The following is a 16,549-nucleotide window of genomic DNA, read 5'->3' on the forward strand; positions in this document are numbered from 1 at the left end:
TCCACAGGAGCTGGTATGGGGCTACGTTTTAGAAGGGTGAGGAAAGCAGTGCTGGTGACACAGAGATGTTTTAGCTCTTGCTGACGGCGCTGACACTGCCTCAAGGCCTTTGCTGTTTCTCACACCACCCGCAGCGAGGAGGCTGGCGGGGGCGAGAAGCTGGGAGGGGACACAGCGGGACAGCTGATCCAAAGCCACCAAAGCGATACCCTGTACCATATGACATCATGCTCAGTGATGAAAAACTGGGAGGGAAGTTTGCCAAGGCTGCTGTTGCTCTGGGACTGGCTGGCCATTGCTTGGCTGCTGCTGACTAACTGGGGGTTTTTGGCATCACTTGTTTTTCTTGGTTTAGTTTCTCTTCCATTTATTTTTTTTACTTATTAAAGTGTCTTCATCTCAATCCATAAGTTCTCACTTTTATGATTATCTCCTCCACCCTGCTGGGGGTGAGTGAGCGAGCGCCTGTGTGAGGCTCAGATGTCTGTGGGGGTTAAACTGCACACGTAAAACCACGGACCACCAGCTGCACGAGGACACCAGCAACTCCGCAAACCTCCGTGACAGACATAATCACCACACTTTTGTATCTCTCCTCTCATGACTCCACACTATCTAAATTGAGTCCAACATGCACTGAATCTTCATTGATTTGCTCTTAGTCCACATACCCAGCTTCTTCAACTTGGGGAAACCAGAGTCACGATAACACCCAAATGGTTGGGATGGCAGGGGGAACAGGACAAGAAGCCTCATCTGCTCCTAACAAATATTTCATTACTAGTCTGATGGCATCTCTAATTGCACAGGCAAAATGGGAAAAGTATATTAATGCTTGTTCTCCAGCAAAGTTTGCTCTATATGAGCAAATACAAATAGATCAGCTACACGTAAGCCAGTACAGCTCTCCTGACGTCAACGGGACTCTGGCAATACACACCATGCAAGAAGGTGACCTAAACCCACCTGCTTGAATTCACCTAGGTATCCCTTTAAAAAAGGCTGCACTTACAGGATTGATGTCCAGAAATGTCTCATGATATTCCTTTTTCGGGTGCATGCCCTCTATGTCCTCTACAAACTTTGGATCTGCTTGGTAAAAATGTGGAGCTGATAGAAAAATCGGAGCACCTGGAAAGTGAACACATAGAAAGTCACCATCTCAAAAAGGCAGAGCAGGATTCTAGGAAGACTTTGAGGACCTCATTAACTCTTCCCACTGTGGCATTTACAGTGCAAGGAAAAGTCCATTCTAGAGCTACAGAATCTATATTCTAACTCCCAGTCTTCAAAACAAGCCATATTTTCCCTTGTGCAATATCCACAGTGCTTCATGTCTCAAATTTGCATACCGGTCTTGTGCACTGTTTTCTCTCAGCTATTCCGGTCTGAAAGCTACCTGGCTAAGAGCAGACGATAAATGTCCAAGCTGTTCAGTATGAATCCTTCTGATTCCTTGATTTAAATCATTGCTGGAGCAGATGACATCTTACAGGAACATCCCCTCACATCACTACTGCAGTTTTACAATCAACGAATCACTTGCCGGTGACTGATTTCACTGAGCACGGTCATCTCCCTACAGGCCTCACCAAACTCTCCTCATACATTTCAGATAGAAAGGACCGGTATGCTCCCAGCGGTGTGCTCCCCACCTGCTTCCCCCGCCTGGTAACACACCTTGCTTGCAGACGCTGACGTTGAGGACACCCGTGCCCGGGCAGTTTCCTGGCGGCACGCAGAACCCGGCGTTGTCGGGGTTAACTGTCGTGTTGGCAAACACCATGGCCGAGGGCACGAAGCGGTAGGTTGGGACGCCTGCTACACTTCCTGAGCTGTCGTACACCAGGTACAAAGATCTGCAAGGAACAAAAGCCAGACCTAGATCTGTTAGTCTTGAGCTCACACCGACACCTGCTGCAGACATCTCTTTGCTGATGCCTGTGTATCTACTTGAGCTTGCAGCAAGACACAGGCCTGGTTTAAGCCCATTGAAATGATTGTGTCTTAAATTTAATAGGCTTTTCATCAGCAAATTCAGATCTCGTCAGTCTGCTGCTGCAAAAAATAGACAATAATGCACCAACTGTGCCACTGCAGGGACACCAACACCTGCCTTCAGCATTTCAGAGTCTCACTATGGTCCCCATGTTGCTATTGTGTCATGTGAGACAGTGCTGGTATGCGCTACAGAGAGGGACAAGGAAAGGAACACAGTCGCAGAAGACAGAACAATTTGGCAACTCCTGAATTTAGCATAACGCACATCTGTATTGATTTAAATAGGGAATTTCAGGTCAGTTTTGTTCTTCACAGACAGGGAAATGGCGAAGAGAGGAGGCCAGGTGGAACATAAGGAAGGAAACACCAAGATCTTCTGCATCTTGTTGCATTTCAAACAGCATTACGTCAAGCCACGAATCTCTGAAGAGGGCAATTTGGGTTCTCTAAAAAAACGAGGGCACAGAGGAGGATTTTGGAGGAAAGAGGCTTTAGGGAAGGTTCATATAAATCCTTCTGTTCCCCTCATTACACGCCTTGCAAGGCAGTCCAGCCTGTCTTTCCAGTTATCTTCCAAATTTTCACTTTATTTATATATGTCTACACATATATAAATGGCACATCTGTAACTTAATGCAGATTGTCCTTCATACCATGAATAAATGCAGAACACTCACACTGTTAAATAAAAGCACAGGAGGAAAAACACCAGCCTAACGTGAAACCTCAACGGGAATGAACGTAAATGCTCTGCTTTAAAGCGTGAGCAACATTTTCTTCTTCTTACCTGCAGAAATCAGAAGAAAAGATATAAATGTTCTCATCTTTGCTAATCAGTGGGTGAAAGGATGTCCCGTCTGTTCCATTGATCATGTTACAAGTCTCTGTTGTCCACCAGCTCAGTGACCTGAAGAAAATGAAGCAAAGAGAGTAAGGGTTAAAGGATCTTTGAGCGGCGGTCAGGCGATGATGACAGCACATGGCCTAAGCACATGCACATCAGCCCTGTACCTGTTCAGAGGGGAGTAACCACAGCACTCTGCTCGCTAAGGGCAGGCACTGTCTTCCTCTCCTAATTAAATCACACACCAAAATGAGGGGAGGCTGCTCTGAAGGTAGAGCTGCTAAGAGCTACCACCATCCTCAGAATAAAAGGTCCTTTTTTTTTTTTGTAAACAATGCTTACATTCATCCAAAATGTGAAAAGGGGTAGATTTTGACAGAAGCCTGACCAGACTGAAAAACTTACTCTTGTCCTTTCCATTCCACAATCCTTGAGAAGTTAAGGTAGCTCCTTTCCCCACTCAGGAAAATGTATTCTCCATCATCAGTTCCATTCATCTGCAAACAGATACATGAGTTTTTCATCACTCCACTCATTCCGTAACACCTGGCTGGGAACTATGATGGGCTGGCAGGAGTCTAAGCTGTCATCACTTCAAAGAAACCCTGGCACTGCTGGACTCCCCCTGAGGAAAGTGCAATTCAGTCAACTCCACCTTGAATGTAAATGAGGTGGGAAGTGACCGAGCTGGGTTCTCACACAACATTAGATTAGCCTTTTTTCTTCCTTCAAAATTTGCCACTGAAAAAACAGCCCTTGGCAAAAAAAGAAATAAACCCACTGACAACAACCTGAGCACCGCACAGATCTCCAAGAAACGAGGAGTCCCCGCAGCCCAAGCTGCCTTACAACCAGAAACACCGGGGAAGGCAGGAACAGCTCCAGCACAGACATAACGTGCCATTTTTCTAGGAGTTTGCACAACCTGCTGCCCAAAGCCCACGTTACTCAAGCAAGCACAGGCAATAGTGCAGTGGTTTACATCCACCCTTGGAAAGGTTATCCGTAGCTGACAAAGGGAAGTGAGATAAAGCCCTCAGAGCTGTGCTACCCGCTGGTACCCAGACACATCTTTTGCTGTCCCCAGCCCTCCCCCTGGCCCAGGGAGGCACGTCCTCTCCGCTGGCTGGGGGTGACAGTCCCAGCTCCGCAGCACTGACACCACTCCTAGCCTGAAGCATCAGAAAGTCTCAGACACCAGTTACCTTGTTGAAGAAACCAAATACTGGATCGATCTCGGGGTGCAGAAGATGAATGGTTGACAGGAGCCTGTCTTTGTAGCCCCACAGTAATTCATGAACAGTGCGAACTGTGAACAGGGATTCTTGGTACAGAAGCAGCAGCAGCTCTGTGGCAAACTGAAGAGAGGTTGACCTGGTCCACTCCATCGCAGTCTGCCGGGGCGGTGGAATAAGGGAGAAATGGTCAGATTTATCATATATAATAATAATAAATCATATATAATAATATTTATTGTATATAAAAGTATTTATTGTATATAAATGTATAAAAGTTTTTATTGTATATAATAATAATAAATAATACCAGCTGCATACAAACACAGGCATGTTTCAGCATTGCACATGTTTCAACCATATTTTCGGTTTCATTATTTCCACTCACAGCAAGTGATGTGCTGGCTAACAGGTTCCTCAGCCAGCCGCCCACAGGGACATGCTCGTGCAGGTCCCTGTTCAGCCCACACCGGCACACAGCAGCTCGGTTCCATGCCAGTAACTGCCGTAGTCTTAAGAACGGATTTTAAGTGAAATGTGCAAAACCACTCTCTAAACAGACTGAATTTCACACATATATTACAGCTGAACATGTGCTTTGAATTTCAGCCTTAAGAAGTTATGGTTTACATTTAAAAAATATATTTAATGATAACAAAATTTCTTTCCTTTGTAGCTAACAAGTGATTTCACAACACATCTTAAAACCCAAACAAACAAACAAAAAGGGAATATTCCTTGGGTGAAGCAAACTGTACTTCTTCTAGTACTGCCTGTTACAGTACATCACAGTCAAAAATCTTAACAAGAGATAATATTTACCACTACTCAAATGTCTGGGAGGAATTGTAAATACAGTGACTGTAGTCTGCAACTTTTAGTAAGCTGAGTCCTATCTAATACTATATACAGTGCATTAATGTATTCATTCATAAAATCAGACAGAGATTTTTGGAAATGCTGGGGGAAAAGCAGAAATGAACGTACTCTGTAATTGAAGTCAATTAAACTAGTACGAGGAGTAAATGCTGAGTTGAGCAACCAACAAGTACTTTAGTACATTCTGATTTCCTTTGCGAGGTATGACAGATTTTATCTGCTTATTCTCATACTGTTCCTGCAGGAGACCAAGAATAATGGTCTGCCTCTGATCACCAAAATGATTGTTGCTTTGCAGAGTAGTTTCACCTAACACAGTTTAGGGGAGCATGTCTTTAATTTTATTCTGAGAGCACCTTTTCATTTAGCTGTATCCGAAACTCTTCTACTGTAATTTTTTTTTTTCAGTTTGAGATGCAGACTTGGAGGCAATTTTTGCAACTTTGAGAAAAACAGCCCCAAGCATCTCAAACCTTCTCATTCGAAAGTCCAAGTTCCTCCTGTGTGTTTGATACCACTAATTCCCTAGTTTCAATTACTCATGAAAACCCAGCAAGCCTGATTTCTGCTCCCCTCTGCAGCGTGTGTCGGCTCTCAGAACAAGAGTGAGGCACTAACATGCCAGAGGCCTATGGCGAGGGAGGAACATCATAAAAACCCCCACACCAGTCCAGACCCAAACTGAAGGCAGTATCTGCCCCAGGCATGAGCTGCCTCTCCTGTTCTCAGTCACCTTTCTCTACCACAAACCAAGAGACAGTCTGAAGCAACAAGCTGCTGGTTATGAAGTGTGGTAGGATGGTTTCCAGGCAGAAATGGAGGAGAACTCACCACTGCAGGAATATTGACTGTTCTAATCAGGTCCACTTCAGGGTCTCCAACTGACTTCTCACGTTCAAACACATATGTCTTTGGATTCAGAGCAGATACTTTGGTACCGTTGTCCAAAAACTGAACATGCACCCTTGGCCTGTATTCCCTGAAAAGCAAGAGAGTTTGTTCTTTAATCAAGTTCAAACATGTACACATAATATTAACTGCAATCAACTTATGGCTACTCCACTGCTTTAAGCACATAAAAGGTAAGATTTTGAGCTCCTTAGGAACAGATTCATTTTTGCTGCTGCCAATATCAGCAACAGAACTGCCTTTGTGTCAGTGTGAGCTGAATCAGACCTCACAGGGTGCTTCCAAAAACACCACCCCACATGCTAATTGCACTTTACATTTTTGCCTCATCTTTAAGAACTTCCATGGAAAGAGAACAATTTCAGACAGTACAGAAGGATTTAGAGGCACTATAATATGGGACTGCCCTTGAAGTGCAATTTGAAAATGAAACTTTTGCCTCTTTGCTGCAGGTAAAATTCACTCCCAGGCAGAACAAGATGTAGGCTTCACCTAAGTCTCATTAACCTGGCCTAAGAACTTACCAGAATCTTTCTGCTGGCTTCAAAGTACTTTGCACTAGATCTTCTGGGCTTACATGTAACATGACCAGAGAACAAACCTTGTTTTAGAATTCTCCTTTAATTCTCAGGTAGGAATCCTGGACACGACAGAAATTCAACTGAATTTTGCCCCAAACTGCTTGCAGCCTGGGCGGCTGCTTCTGCAGCCAGACAAGCAACATAAAACTCAGGATTGCTGACAAATAAATGTAATTGGCAGGAAACATCAAATGCTACCCTGCTGGCCTGATGAGGAAGTCAGATCTTAATTACCCTGAGACACGTCATAATCATCATTTAGTCTGTTGCCAATACTATTTTACAAACAAGAAATATTCAATTTTGCAGAACTCAATGGCTCAGGCTCAAAATGTGTCTTCAGCAAATGAGAAAAGGGAAATGGGAGGTTGTCTGCTGGCGGCATGATCCTTTTGGCATACGCGAGGTGAAATGCACCATATTTCATAAGTCCACATTCACTCAGGAGTTTGTTGACTTTTAGATTGCTTTGCTTCCTGTGTACATTTTAAGCACCAAGATGCAAAGGTGCATTATTCTGCAAGACCCTGTACTGTGATGTTTTCCATTCGTTTCAGATCCTAGATCCTACCTTGGCTGCGCTAGATCCATTAATGCAGCTTCATGACAGGGCTGTACTACTCTAGTCTTTCAAATTTAAAGCAAACTGGAAAGTCCCCTGAAACTGCTGTGGTTACAAACCAACCATCTCTCACCTCCCTTGCGCAAACAGTGTATGTACCACCCTTCAGCATGCCCATCACCTAGGAACGGATTGGTCTGGCTTAATTTGGCAAGAGCATCTTGTACAGCCATCTACTCTGCACCCTAGGGCTTGAACAGAGGGGATGGGAATTGAGAGTTGTGAAGGGCCTAGCCCAAAATAGGCCAGAGTTAACCTGAGAAGCCTCTCCAACTCTAGAAGGGTGGGAGAGGAAAGCAATACTCCCTGCTTAGGGATACGAGTGGGACAATCTCAGATGATACAGACAAAAAGCTGTAAACGTGTGCAAGACCAGAAAATATGCAAGCGTTCTTCTCTGGGACTCAGCAGGCTTGGGCAGATAAGCAGCTTGTGTTTTATAATTAATTAGTTTATATTAAAAATATAAAATCCATCTGCAAATCATCTTGCAAGATTTAAAAACACAAGCACTAATACATTTTTGTTATAGAATCCATCTCTGCACTAACTGGGTTTACAATATATGTGGGTCAAAACTGTGAGTTGTTTCAAGCTCAATCCTGCAGCAAGAGGTTCTGTTTAGCTGTCTCACCTTCTGTCTGTCACTCACTGGATTTTCTCCCCTGCTTGTCCGGGACAATTCACTTCTAGCCTTTCTCTGCAACACCCCATTTTATAAAAACACTGAGCCATGCACTTCATGTTAGGGCCTTTTAGTTGTTCTGCCACATGCTAAACCTAAATGGGTCTTGAATGCTTTGTTACCTGGGGCCTGTGAGACAAACTCGGTATTTATTCTCCGGCTCGAGCCTGCAGTTCTGTCTGCAACATCCCTCCCATCTCCGTGCCCTCCCACACGCCCGCTCTCTCCCTCCACCCCCCGCTGATGTCTGGTACAGTCGGCAGCAACAGCTAGGTGAGGATTAAAGAATCTGCTGGAAAAAGAGCACTCTGCTTTCGAGCTTTCCTGTTTCTTCTATCGGACAGAGCACAGCACAGTCTAATCCTGTTCGGACATGTCAAGATCAGGCTCACCAAACAAGCCAGAAGCCACAGAAACACGGCGTGCTGCAGTGTGCAGCCTCCCTCGGACCGCGATAAACAGCTCAGGGAGAGGCTGCTCGGAGCCAGCCCGTGGTGCGCGTTGCAGCGGAAGGCTCTCCCAGCAAGCCACAAACCAGCAGCTCAGGCTGGGCTTCTCCTTAGGCTCGGCCCAACCCAGCCAGATATACCACCAGCCCTCTCCAGCCCACTGAATTCTTTCATGGATAAGATGCAGCTTCACAAACCGGGATGTGCATGACACCCAGGAAACACTCGGAGCTGAGGAAGGGGGAAAAAAACAGGTAGCAAAAGGCACTGAGTACCAGGGCATAGAAAACCACAGGCTTAAGTGGTTTCATGTAGTCCTATTAGATCTAGAGCTACTCTATTTATCTTCCTGACAGAGAATGCACTGCTGACTACCAGCATTTTACTACAGAGACCTGAAGAATAGCGTGGGAGGTGGAAAGCTTTTCTATCTTTCCCCCAGTTCTACTGGTTTAATACAAGGTATTTTACCAAAGTATCACGTGTAGTTTGCCAAGGCTAAACAGACACGGTACCGAAATACAGAGGAGATACAGGAAAAGATTGATGGCAGAGCGTGAAGCAAAGCTGAGGTGTGGGAGGAAAGAAACAAAGCAAGACCTACTGCAGAGACTGAAGCAACCACAAAGGCTCTCTCTTTTATTCTATACTAGTTTTTTTCAAATAGTAACAACCAGATCCTGATAATTTTGCAGTTTAGGTAAAGACACATCCTTCTGCCCAGTCTGAATGAGCATGTGTGACCTGAAGTGAGACTGACAATGAGAAATCAGCCTTCTTGCTGTGGTTCTCATACCTCCATGACTTCGAAGGCCACAATGCTTCCTGCTACAGGACCTACTCCTGGTTTACACCACTGTGTGTGGCAGAGCGGAATGAAGCTGTAAAGAGAAACTCATTTGTAAGGTGACTTTAAAATCTCTCCGTGTGCACCTGAATCAGACTGTTCAGTGTGTAGCCACACCATGCAGAAGGAGTTCAGGAGGTTGGATAAGCTCCAGCACTACACATGGCCTTACTGAGCTTCATAGTTTTTTGTAGGTTTTATAGTGAGGCTTGGCTGAGGAAGATCCCTCCAGTACCACTCTAACTGGTTTTCTGGTCACGTTATTACTGATGCGCATTGTGCAATTTCAGCGAGGAACTAATTTCTGAGTGAACACTTGAATCACACTTCCATGCAACACTCCATCCCACAGACTCTCAAATATCACCCAACCAGCCACTGTTTTTTCTCTCATAAAACAGGCCAGGACGCAGCTGACTTGCTCCGTGTTCAGCAGCTGAGGAACAGCAGCACACGGGCAAAATCTGAGAAAAGTCACTGCTTGAGGCTGAAACCGACCGCAGGTTCTCCAAGTGCCAGCCCAGTTGTAGTGTTTGGCTGGTATACACCCACGCTCCCCTGAATAAACTTTTACGCACACATTAACAGCTGGGTTTTGTCCTAGAATGGGATCCCAAGCATTCTGCAGCCCACTTTTTGACCGCTCACACACAATGGCTTTAGCAAAACATGAAATAGTGAATGGTCTCACCGGTAGGTGTATGGCCCTATTTCCTCTACAAGAGGAGTGTCGCCTTGAAGGACTTCTAAAGGATTGGTCACGTTAAAAAAGTAGAACTGCATGTAGACTGGCGGAGGAGGATCCTCCCAGGCTTCAAAGGTTTCCGTGCCATTTTTCAATACTGTTCCCTGAAACAAGAGACAGACAAATTAGCTGTTAATGGTAGATGCTGTATGACATTTATAGGAAAGAAAGAAATTCTGTGCCTTCAGAACAAGCATAGGCAATAGGATTCAAGGCCCCAACTCTACAAATACTTATAGAAATGTTTTCCTTTGAAGCATCTCAGTAAATAAATATCAACATCAGACACATGCTACAACTGCTCACAGGCTAGGGGCATGTGTTTGTTGTTCCATTTCTTCCCACAAACACTTCTGCCTGACATTTTTCGGAACAAAGACTTATCAGCTATTACACAGCGATCCTGTTGCATCTCCTGTGTCAGCAAAACCCCAGCCTGGCGTGAGATACCACGAAACATGCCAACATTACAGATAAAAGTGGTATTGAACAGTGGGAGACCAGAAGGTCCTAAGAGAGACCTCTTAAGAGGAACGAGGGCACAAAAGAAGCTTGGATTCCTTGTGTTTGTGATTTCTCTGCCTAACGACGTCAGATTCTGGTACAGCTGTGAGATTCTGTCTCCAAAGCTATCAGACCTTTTTTTTTTTCTCAGGGGCCTAGGAGGAAAACCTGCAAGTGACAGAAATTTCTTTCGTGTAGGCGTCCTGGGATTTGTGCTTTTCTGAGGTCTCTGGATAGGGCAAAGAATCTTCATCCTCTGCCTTTAATTACAGCATCTCCAGATCCATGGACTCTCAGTCTATTTTGTAATCAATAAAACACGGACCTACAAAAGCAAAGCTATAAATCATTATTTTAGGACAGAAGCACTTAAGTAATGAATCAGTAATTCCTTTACTTACCAGTACATACATGTTACGAGGAAAGTCACAACTGTATCTGTATGTAGCTCCACTAGAAACATGAAATGCAGGCCTCAACCCCTCATTTTATTACCATTCTATTTGAGATAAAATTCACCCCAACTATAAAAGCATCAGCACTAACACCACCAAAATCAAGGCTTTTCATATGGTTAAAACAGTGGCACTGCTACTGCAGTAGCAAAGACAAAATTGGCTGGCAGAGTGGAATTTTCAGGAATAAGCATAAAGAAAACTGTATCTTTGAAAGCCGAATCACCTGTAGGCAGAAGAAGGGAGGGGAATAATTTGCAATTAAATGGGTCTCATCAACACTCACTCTTTTTATTCTTCTGAGAAAACAAGTCAGATACTGTAAGCGCAAGCTCAAAGCGGAGCAGGCTGGCCAGCTGCCCTTTCCTGTTACCGTTTATAGGGTCTCAACTTTATCAGCCGCAGTTCCCTCATGATTCATTCTTGGCCTTCCTGCTGAAGGGGCTGTTTTCCATGGAGACTTTAATTTTGAATGCTTAGATAAAGAGAAGACCGTTTCAAAGGAAAACGTATTGGCAGGAGCTGGGAATGGCAGCAGTATTCCTGAACGGCAACGAATGCCTACCCAGCTGGTCATGCTTCACAGTCACAGACTGCGCACCACCTATTCTGTGCACACCACAAAAAATAATATATTTTAGGCATGCTTCAGGAGCTTTGTGCATTTCTTTGGAGCTACTGGCACCTCACATGTACCATTTCCTACACAGCCCAATGCTTTAGACCCTGTTTTCTTGCTGTCTTTGCCAAGGAGGCTCAACCCTGCATTCAGACAGAGCCCTCCTGAAATTGTTTTGTAGGATCAGGAACTGAAAATCTCCCCAAATCAGGCATATAGTTGCCATGATGCCACCAGAAGGAGCTGGGAGCGAGACAGCAATGTATTTAAGACACCAGAGATGACTGTGATAGCTTTTCTCCATAGACAAACAACCATATTACCAAGTCAATTATTTCAGGGGTGGTGGTGTAATGTTTAAAAAAGCAAGTGCACCCTGATCATATCCATGGCAGAGCCGGGCTCCAGTCTGTCCTTTCTGACAGAGGGATCACGTTTATGATGTGCAGAGAGGCCACTTCCCCTGGCCCCGTCCTGAGAGAGAATGAAAACGAGAAGCTCCTGACTCGATGCAGCATCGCTAAATGTAACATGGGGTTCTACCTCGCTATATATATATACTACATGTGCACCAAATTACACACAAAGAGCATTAATAAAAAGGAAATGAAGGAGCTTTTCTGTGGCAGGTTGGCTTAAATACAGGCTCTTGAGATTTTTAAACCATAAGTGATCCCCTGGGAGATGGGCTACAGAGCAAAAGGGTTGATTTATTTCCTGGATTTGCATAACACCATTTGGATCTCTCCCTGAAATTATGTGTGTATTTCTAACTCCGTACAGTGACAGCCTCAGTTGTAACCTCAGGTTCACAAACTTCTGAGCTGGATTCAAGGAGACTCCTATGAAACTCTCAAATTTTAAAATAAGGCCGAGCTCTTTTCTGCTGTTTTTCACCAAATGTTACTAGGGTTATTTGGGTCTACCGGATGATACTACACAGCCTGGACCTGAGAGAAAAATACGAGCACATATTTTTGATCAAAACACATGTCCACATCACTCAGCTGATGCATTCAAGTTCAGCTCTGTTGACTTTGCTCCACGCCAGAGCGAGATCTGATGTTACATGACTGGGATTGCTTGGGTTTTTTTGTCAGAGCTTGTATTCATTACTAGTTTGGGCAGTCTGCGAGATATTACATCACAGGGCTGCCCTTTAATCTAAAATATGTAAAAGATACAGCTCCACTGTAGTTATTGCTGCCGTACGGTGTAAGGGCAGAGAATTAGACCTTTCCTCCTGATACATTTCTATGCAAGAATAAGAGGTGTAACAATGTATTCAGAAACCTCAAGTCAGACATTAGTCCTGCTGCTGGCAGCAGCCTAGAGGCGCCTCGGACTCAGAGATCCCGTCCCGGAGAGATGCGAGGGTTTCACGCCAGTCCCGAATGTGCAGCTGTCTCATTCTCTGTGTTTCCGTGTCTTGACCACACTTCACACAAGGGAAATAAAAACTGAGCTTCCCCTCCTGGATGTAACAGTTACTGCCAGTGATGGTGGGGGTGGGAAATGGTACTCAACATTTTTGGAACCTATACAGAAAATTTCGTTTATTTTTTCCTGGAACTGCGAAACGTTCTAATTCTAAGAGACAGTTTTATGTGTGGGTCTATGACAGAGTTGAACTGCAACTTTTAAAGACAAGCGAAAGAGTCAGCTTTCAGACCAACATGAGCTGGCTTCTCCGAGCCTGCACCTTGGGCATGGTCTGCTCAAAACGACCATCTGAACTCATCATTCGTCTAAGCCTCCACACTGAACTGTGCTGAGAGATCTAGTATTTCACATTAAACAACGATAACAATGACAAAAGATCGATATATAAACTAAATCAAGGGCTAAAATATCTTCCTTGTCCTTTTAGGCCTTAATCACTCCAGACAGTCCAGCTCTAGAGATGGCTGGCAACAGAAGTCCAGTGCAATTTCAAGGGATTAGAACACTAAGCGTTTCCTAAAATTATCAGTGTAAGGTATATGGCATAAAGAAAACATTTGAGGTAAATGACTGATTGCCCAAGTTTGGAATTAGGTGCATAGCTCAAAGGCTGTGACAGTCATGAAGTGCACACTTATGGCAATAGAATCCGTCACCATGTAACCAACATATAGCACAAAGCAAACACTGCTAGCAGCTAGGGAGGCCCTCCTCCTGTGGGCAGCTATTTTATTCTTGTTCATTACAGGGGGTTTTTCCCATTATTTGCTGGAGTTCCAGGTGCTGACACCAAACAGATATTTGACAAGTGGGACATGGGATGTAGCACAGCACTCCAACTCACAAAAAGCCAATCAGACCAGCAAATCAGAGAGAGAATCAGTTGACAAGATCTGAACACCTTCTGGGCAAGGTGCTCCCCCTGCCCTCGTCACCACACATCTGGCTGCTGATTGTCAAGGGGATGTGAAGTCTGATGCTGGGCTGCGCTCCTCGGTCTTCCCACAGCTCCGCTGTATCCAAGATCAGACTTGCCTTTCCCGGTCTTTGGCTGGAAAGGATGCAGCACACAAATCCCCCAGTGAAAGCCAATCCATCTTCAGGGGTTCACAGGTCCCAGCTTCGGACACGGGTGCTTCAGCTGCTCCAAAATGAGATCTTGCACTGCAGCTGTGGTTGAGACGGCAAGGACAGCTCTTCACTGCAAGTCAGCTCCGTTCCAGGGCTGCTGGAAAGCCCTCAAAGGAGCATGAAATTCCTGTCATAAGGGCAACCTCTTGTCCCTTCTGCAACTCCTCCCATGACAGAGAGGTTGCAGAGGATAAGCAGGGCCAGACTGCAGAGATGACATTTCAAGTCCGATGCCCTGGACTGCAGAGCACAAAGCTGAAAAAGTTCAAGTCTTGCCACATTTTGAGGGCAAATTGAGATTTGTCTATTTGCACAAGATTTTCTAAGCTGCATACACAGTTACACAAGAGATAGCAACTTTCTAGACTCCACACAAATGAGAAAAAGCTCACGTGGGATACAGCACATGTGGAAAGCAGCCGAATCAGCAGAGTGACTGGCAGCACGCCGCTTTGGGGCTGAAAGCTGCACTTCTGCAGTTTGTGTGTGTGGCTCCTGGAGAAGGCAGAGTCACCGGCTAGCGCAGGGAAGACACTTGATCCTGTGCAGTCCAGATGTACTCCAGCACGAGCCGAGGAGCGGAAAGCAGGAATAGACTGAGCTCTGGAAACTTGATCCTGCATTACAGAAAGCCCTGCTGAGCAAATACCAACTTACTCTTACATAATCAACCATTAAGGGTAAGGAGCATGCAGCTAAGAGATAATACGCATAAGGAGGATCACGCCTAATTCCTGACAGTCCTACACTCTCCCAGTAAACCATTTTTTTTACCCCACTGCTCTTTGATAAGAGCATGAAAGAGACTTGAAACTAGAACTTGTGCTGTGATGCAGAGGATGACAGACTCCTTTCCAAAGACACCTGAGAACTGGGAGATGGAACGGCACATGCCTATGCAAAGCTGTGCTGATTTGGCTTGGTTTGCATACAACTTTGCCTACATTAACACTCACATCACTTCATACCTGGCTTTCAGACTGCACAGGCTGCAGATCAAACGACTTCAGGATAAACCATCCATTACCCACGCTGCGTTCCAGCACGGCAGGGGCACGTACCAGGGAACAAACGCTGTAGGAGCAGCTGTACGAGCAGTTCCTGAAGAGACGCTGACACACCGGCAAGCTGCACACAGCTTACCCCACAGTAGCCTTTTTTTTTGGCTATCCCCTGAAGTTTAGAGGCACACTTCAAAGGGTCACAGCTTGTTTTAAGCTGATTGCCAACCTAAAACCGCACTCACTAAACCCAACTGATTTAAGGCAATATAGCTTTTATGTTAGGAAATGCTCCCTGTCAATATCCCAAAGAAAAGAGTACATTGGTTAGGATATCGCCAGGGATCAGCAGACTTTAGCCACCAGTTTCACAATAGCACTGGTCAGATCACTTCATTTGTTAGCACTCTTGGTTTTCCGAATAACAGAGAGGACGGTATTCCCCAGACTAAGCAGATAAATAATTATTAATTTACATGCTTCACAGATATTTTCAGGGAAACAGCCGATGAGCAGTTATTAAATATGAGAATTACTGACGCTAATGCAATTGACCTTTCTCACCAGACCACCAGATACATGCAAAGAGCCAGTATGAGAGGAACGAAAGCTTGGGCAGACCACAGCCAACCATGGGCTCTGCATTCGTAACAATGCCAGGATGGGTGTGCCAAAGTGTGTGACAAGCAGCCTTTAACACCAGGGTGAAACGCCTGGCTGCCACCACCCAGCCGGAGAAACCACCGCGTGTTTCAGCCCATAGCATCTCTGGCTGTGCTCCAGGGGCAGCAGCAAACAGAACGGCAGAACAAGCTTCTGTACGAGAACTGCCAGGAATCTACGATGGGATGGCAAACAGGAGGAGTGCTCTAGGTCTCCCCCTCCTTTAGATGCTGCTGCTCCTCACTACAGCTGCTGCCTTGCAGCCACTGAAGCTGCCCCAGGAGAACTGATTTTTACCCGTATTTACTCCATTTTTGCCCAGCCCAGGCCCAGTGCAGCCTGAGCTCCATCCCGAGCTCCAGCCTGGCCAGACAGTGCAGGGCACGGGGGTTTCACTGCCCGGGGGAGCTCCTGCCCTCGCCCGACCACAGCTGGAGCAAGGAGGGAGCCAGAAAACACCACCCACCAGCCCCCTCCCTCTCCTCCCAGGGTTATTTTGAGAGGGAATAAACCAGTCAAGAGGAATAGGGGTGGGAATCCTCCGTTCTCTCACCTGCTTCACTTGCAGGTCCACCACGGTCTGGAAGACGTGCGCCACCAGCAAGGAGATGCTGGCGATGAGCAGCGTCATGGCCAGGACCCCCACGGTGACGAGGCACAAGGACTTCATGGCTGTTCCGGGGAACGGACTCAGCCGACACCGCCGCTTCCAGCGCCGAGCTCCGGGCCGGGCGCAGGGGGGCGGGCAGCGGCCGAGCTCCGCCCGCCGGGCCGGGAGGAGCCGCCCCGCAGAGCCCGGGGGTGCCGGCGTGCGGAGCCGCTTCTCCGCGGCTGGCGTGGGAGCGGGGCTCGGCCCGGGGATGGAGCGCTCCTCCGCCCGGGGATGGAGCGCGGCTCGGCCCGGGGATGGAGCGCTCCTCCGCCCGGGGATGGAGC

The 16,549-nt window shown here is 46.1% G+C and overlaps 1 protein-coding gene across 8 annotated transcripts in view; it reads right to left on the bottom strand.

The window, feature by feature from the left end:
* Nucleotides 1-16,549, bottom strand: part of SCARB2 (scavenger receptor class B member 2) — a 38,724-nt gene that overhangs the window by 5,232 nt on the left and 16,943 nt on the right. For 6 of the 8 annotated variants that reach the window (XM_065634311.1, XM_065634312.1, XM_065634309.1 and 3 more), the window contains 8 exons: nt 16,167-16,285; nt 9,744-9,901; nt 5,791-5,938; nt 4,051-4,239; nt 3,251-3,342; nt 2,789-2,908; nt 1,681-1,859; nt 1,013-1,131 (listed from right to left, as the gene is read on the bottom strand). In XM_065634311.1, coding sequence (XP_065490383.1) covers nt 1,013-1,131; nt 1,681-1,859; nt 2,789-2,908; nt 3,251-3,342; nt 4,051-4,239; nt 5,791-5,938; nt 9,744-9,901; nt 16,167-16,285 — 1,124 coding nt within the window. Of the gene's footprint in view, nt 1-1,012; nt 1,132-1,680; nt 1,860-2,788; nt 2,909-3,250; nt 3,343-4,050; nt 4,240-5,790; nt 5,939-9,743; nt 9,902-12,668; nt 12,801-14,917; nt 15,051-16,166; nt 16,286-16,549 lie in introns of those variants that run through there. The other 2 variants (XM_065634316.1, XM_065634315.1) reach the window with 2 other exon arrangements.

Source organism: Caloenas nicobarica, chromosome 4 (assembly GCF_036013445.1).
Source record: "Caloenas nicobarica isolate bCalNic1 chromosome 4, bCalNic1.hap1, whole genome shotgun sequence".
In the NCBI taxonomy this organism is placed as follows: domain Eukaryota; kingdom Metazoa; phylum Chordata; class Aves; order Columbiformes; family Columbidae; genus Caloenas; species Caloenas nicobarica.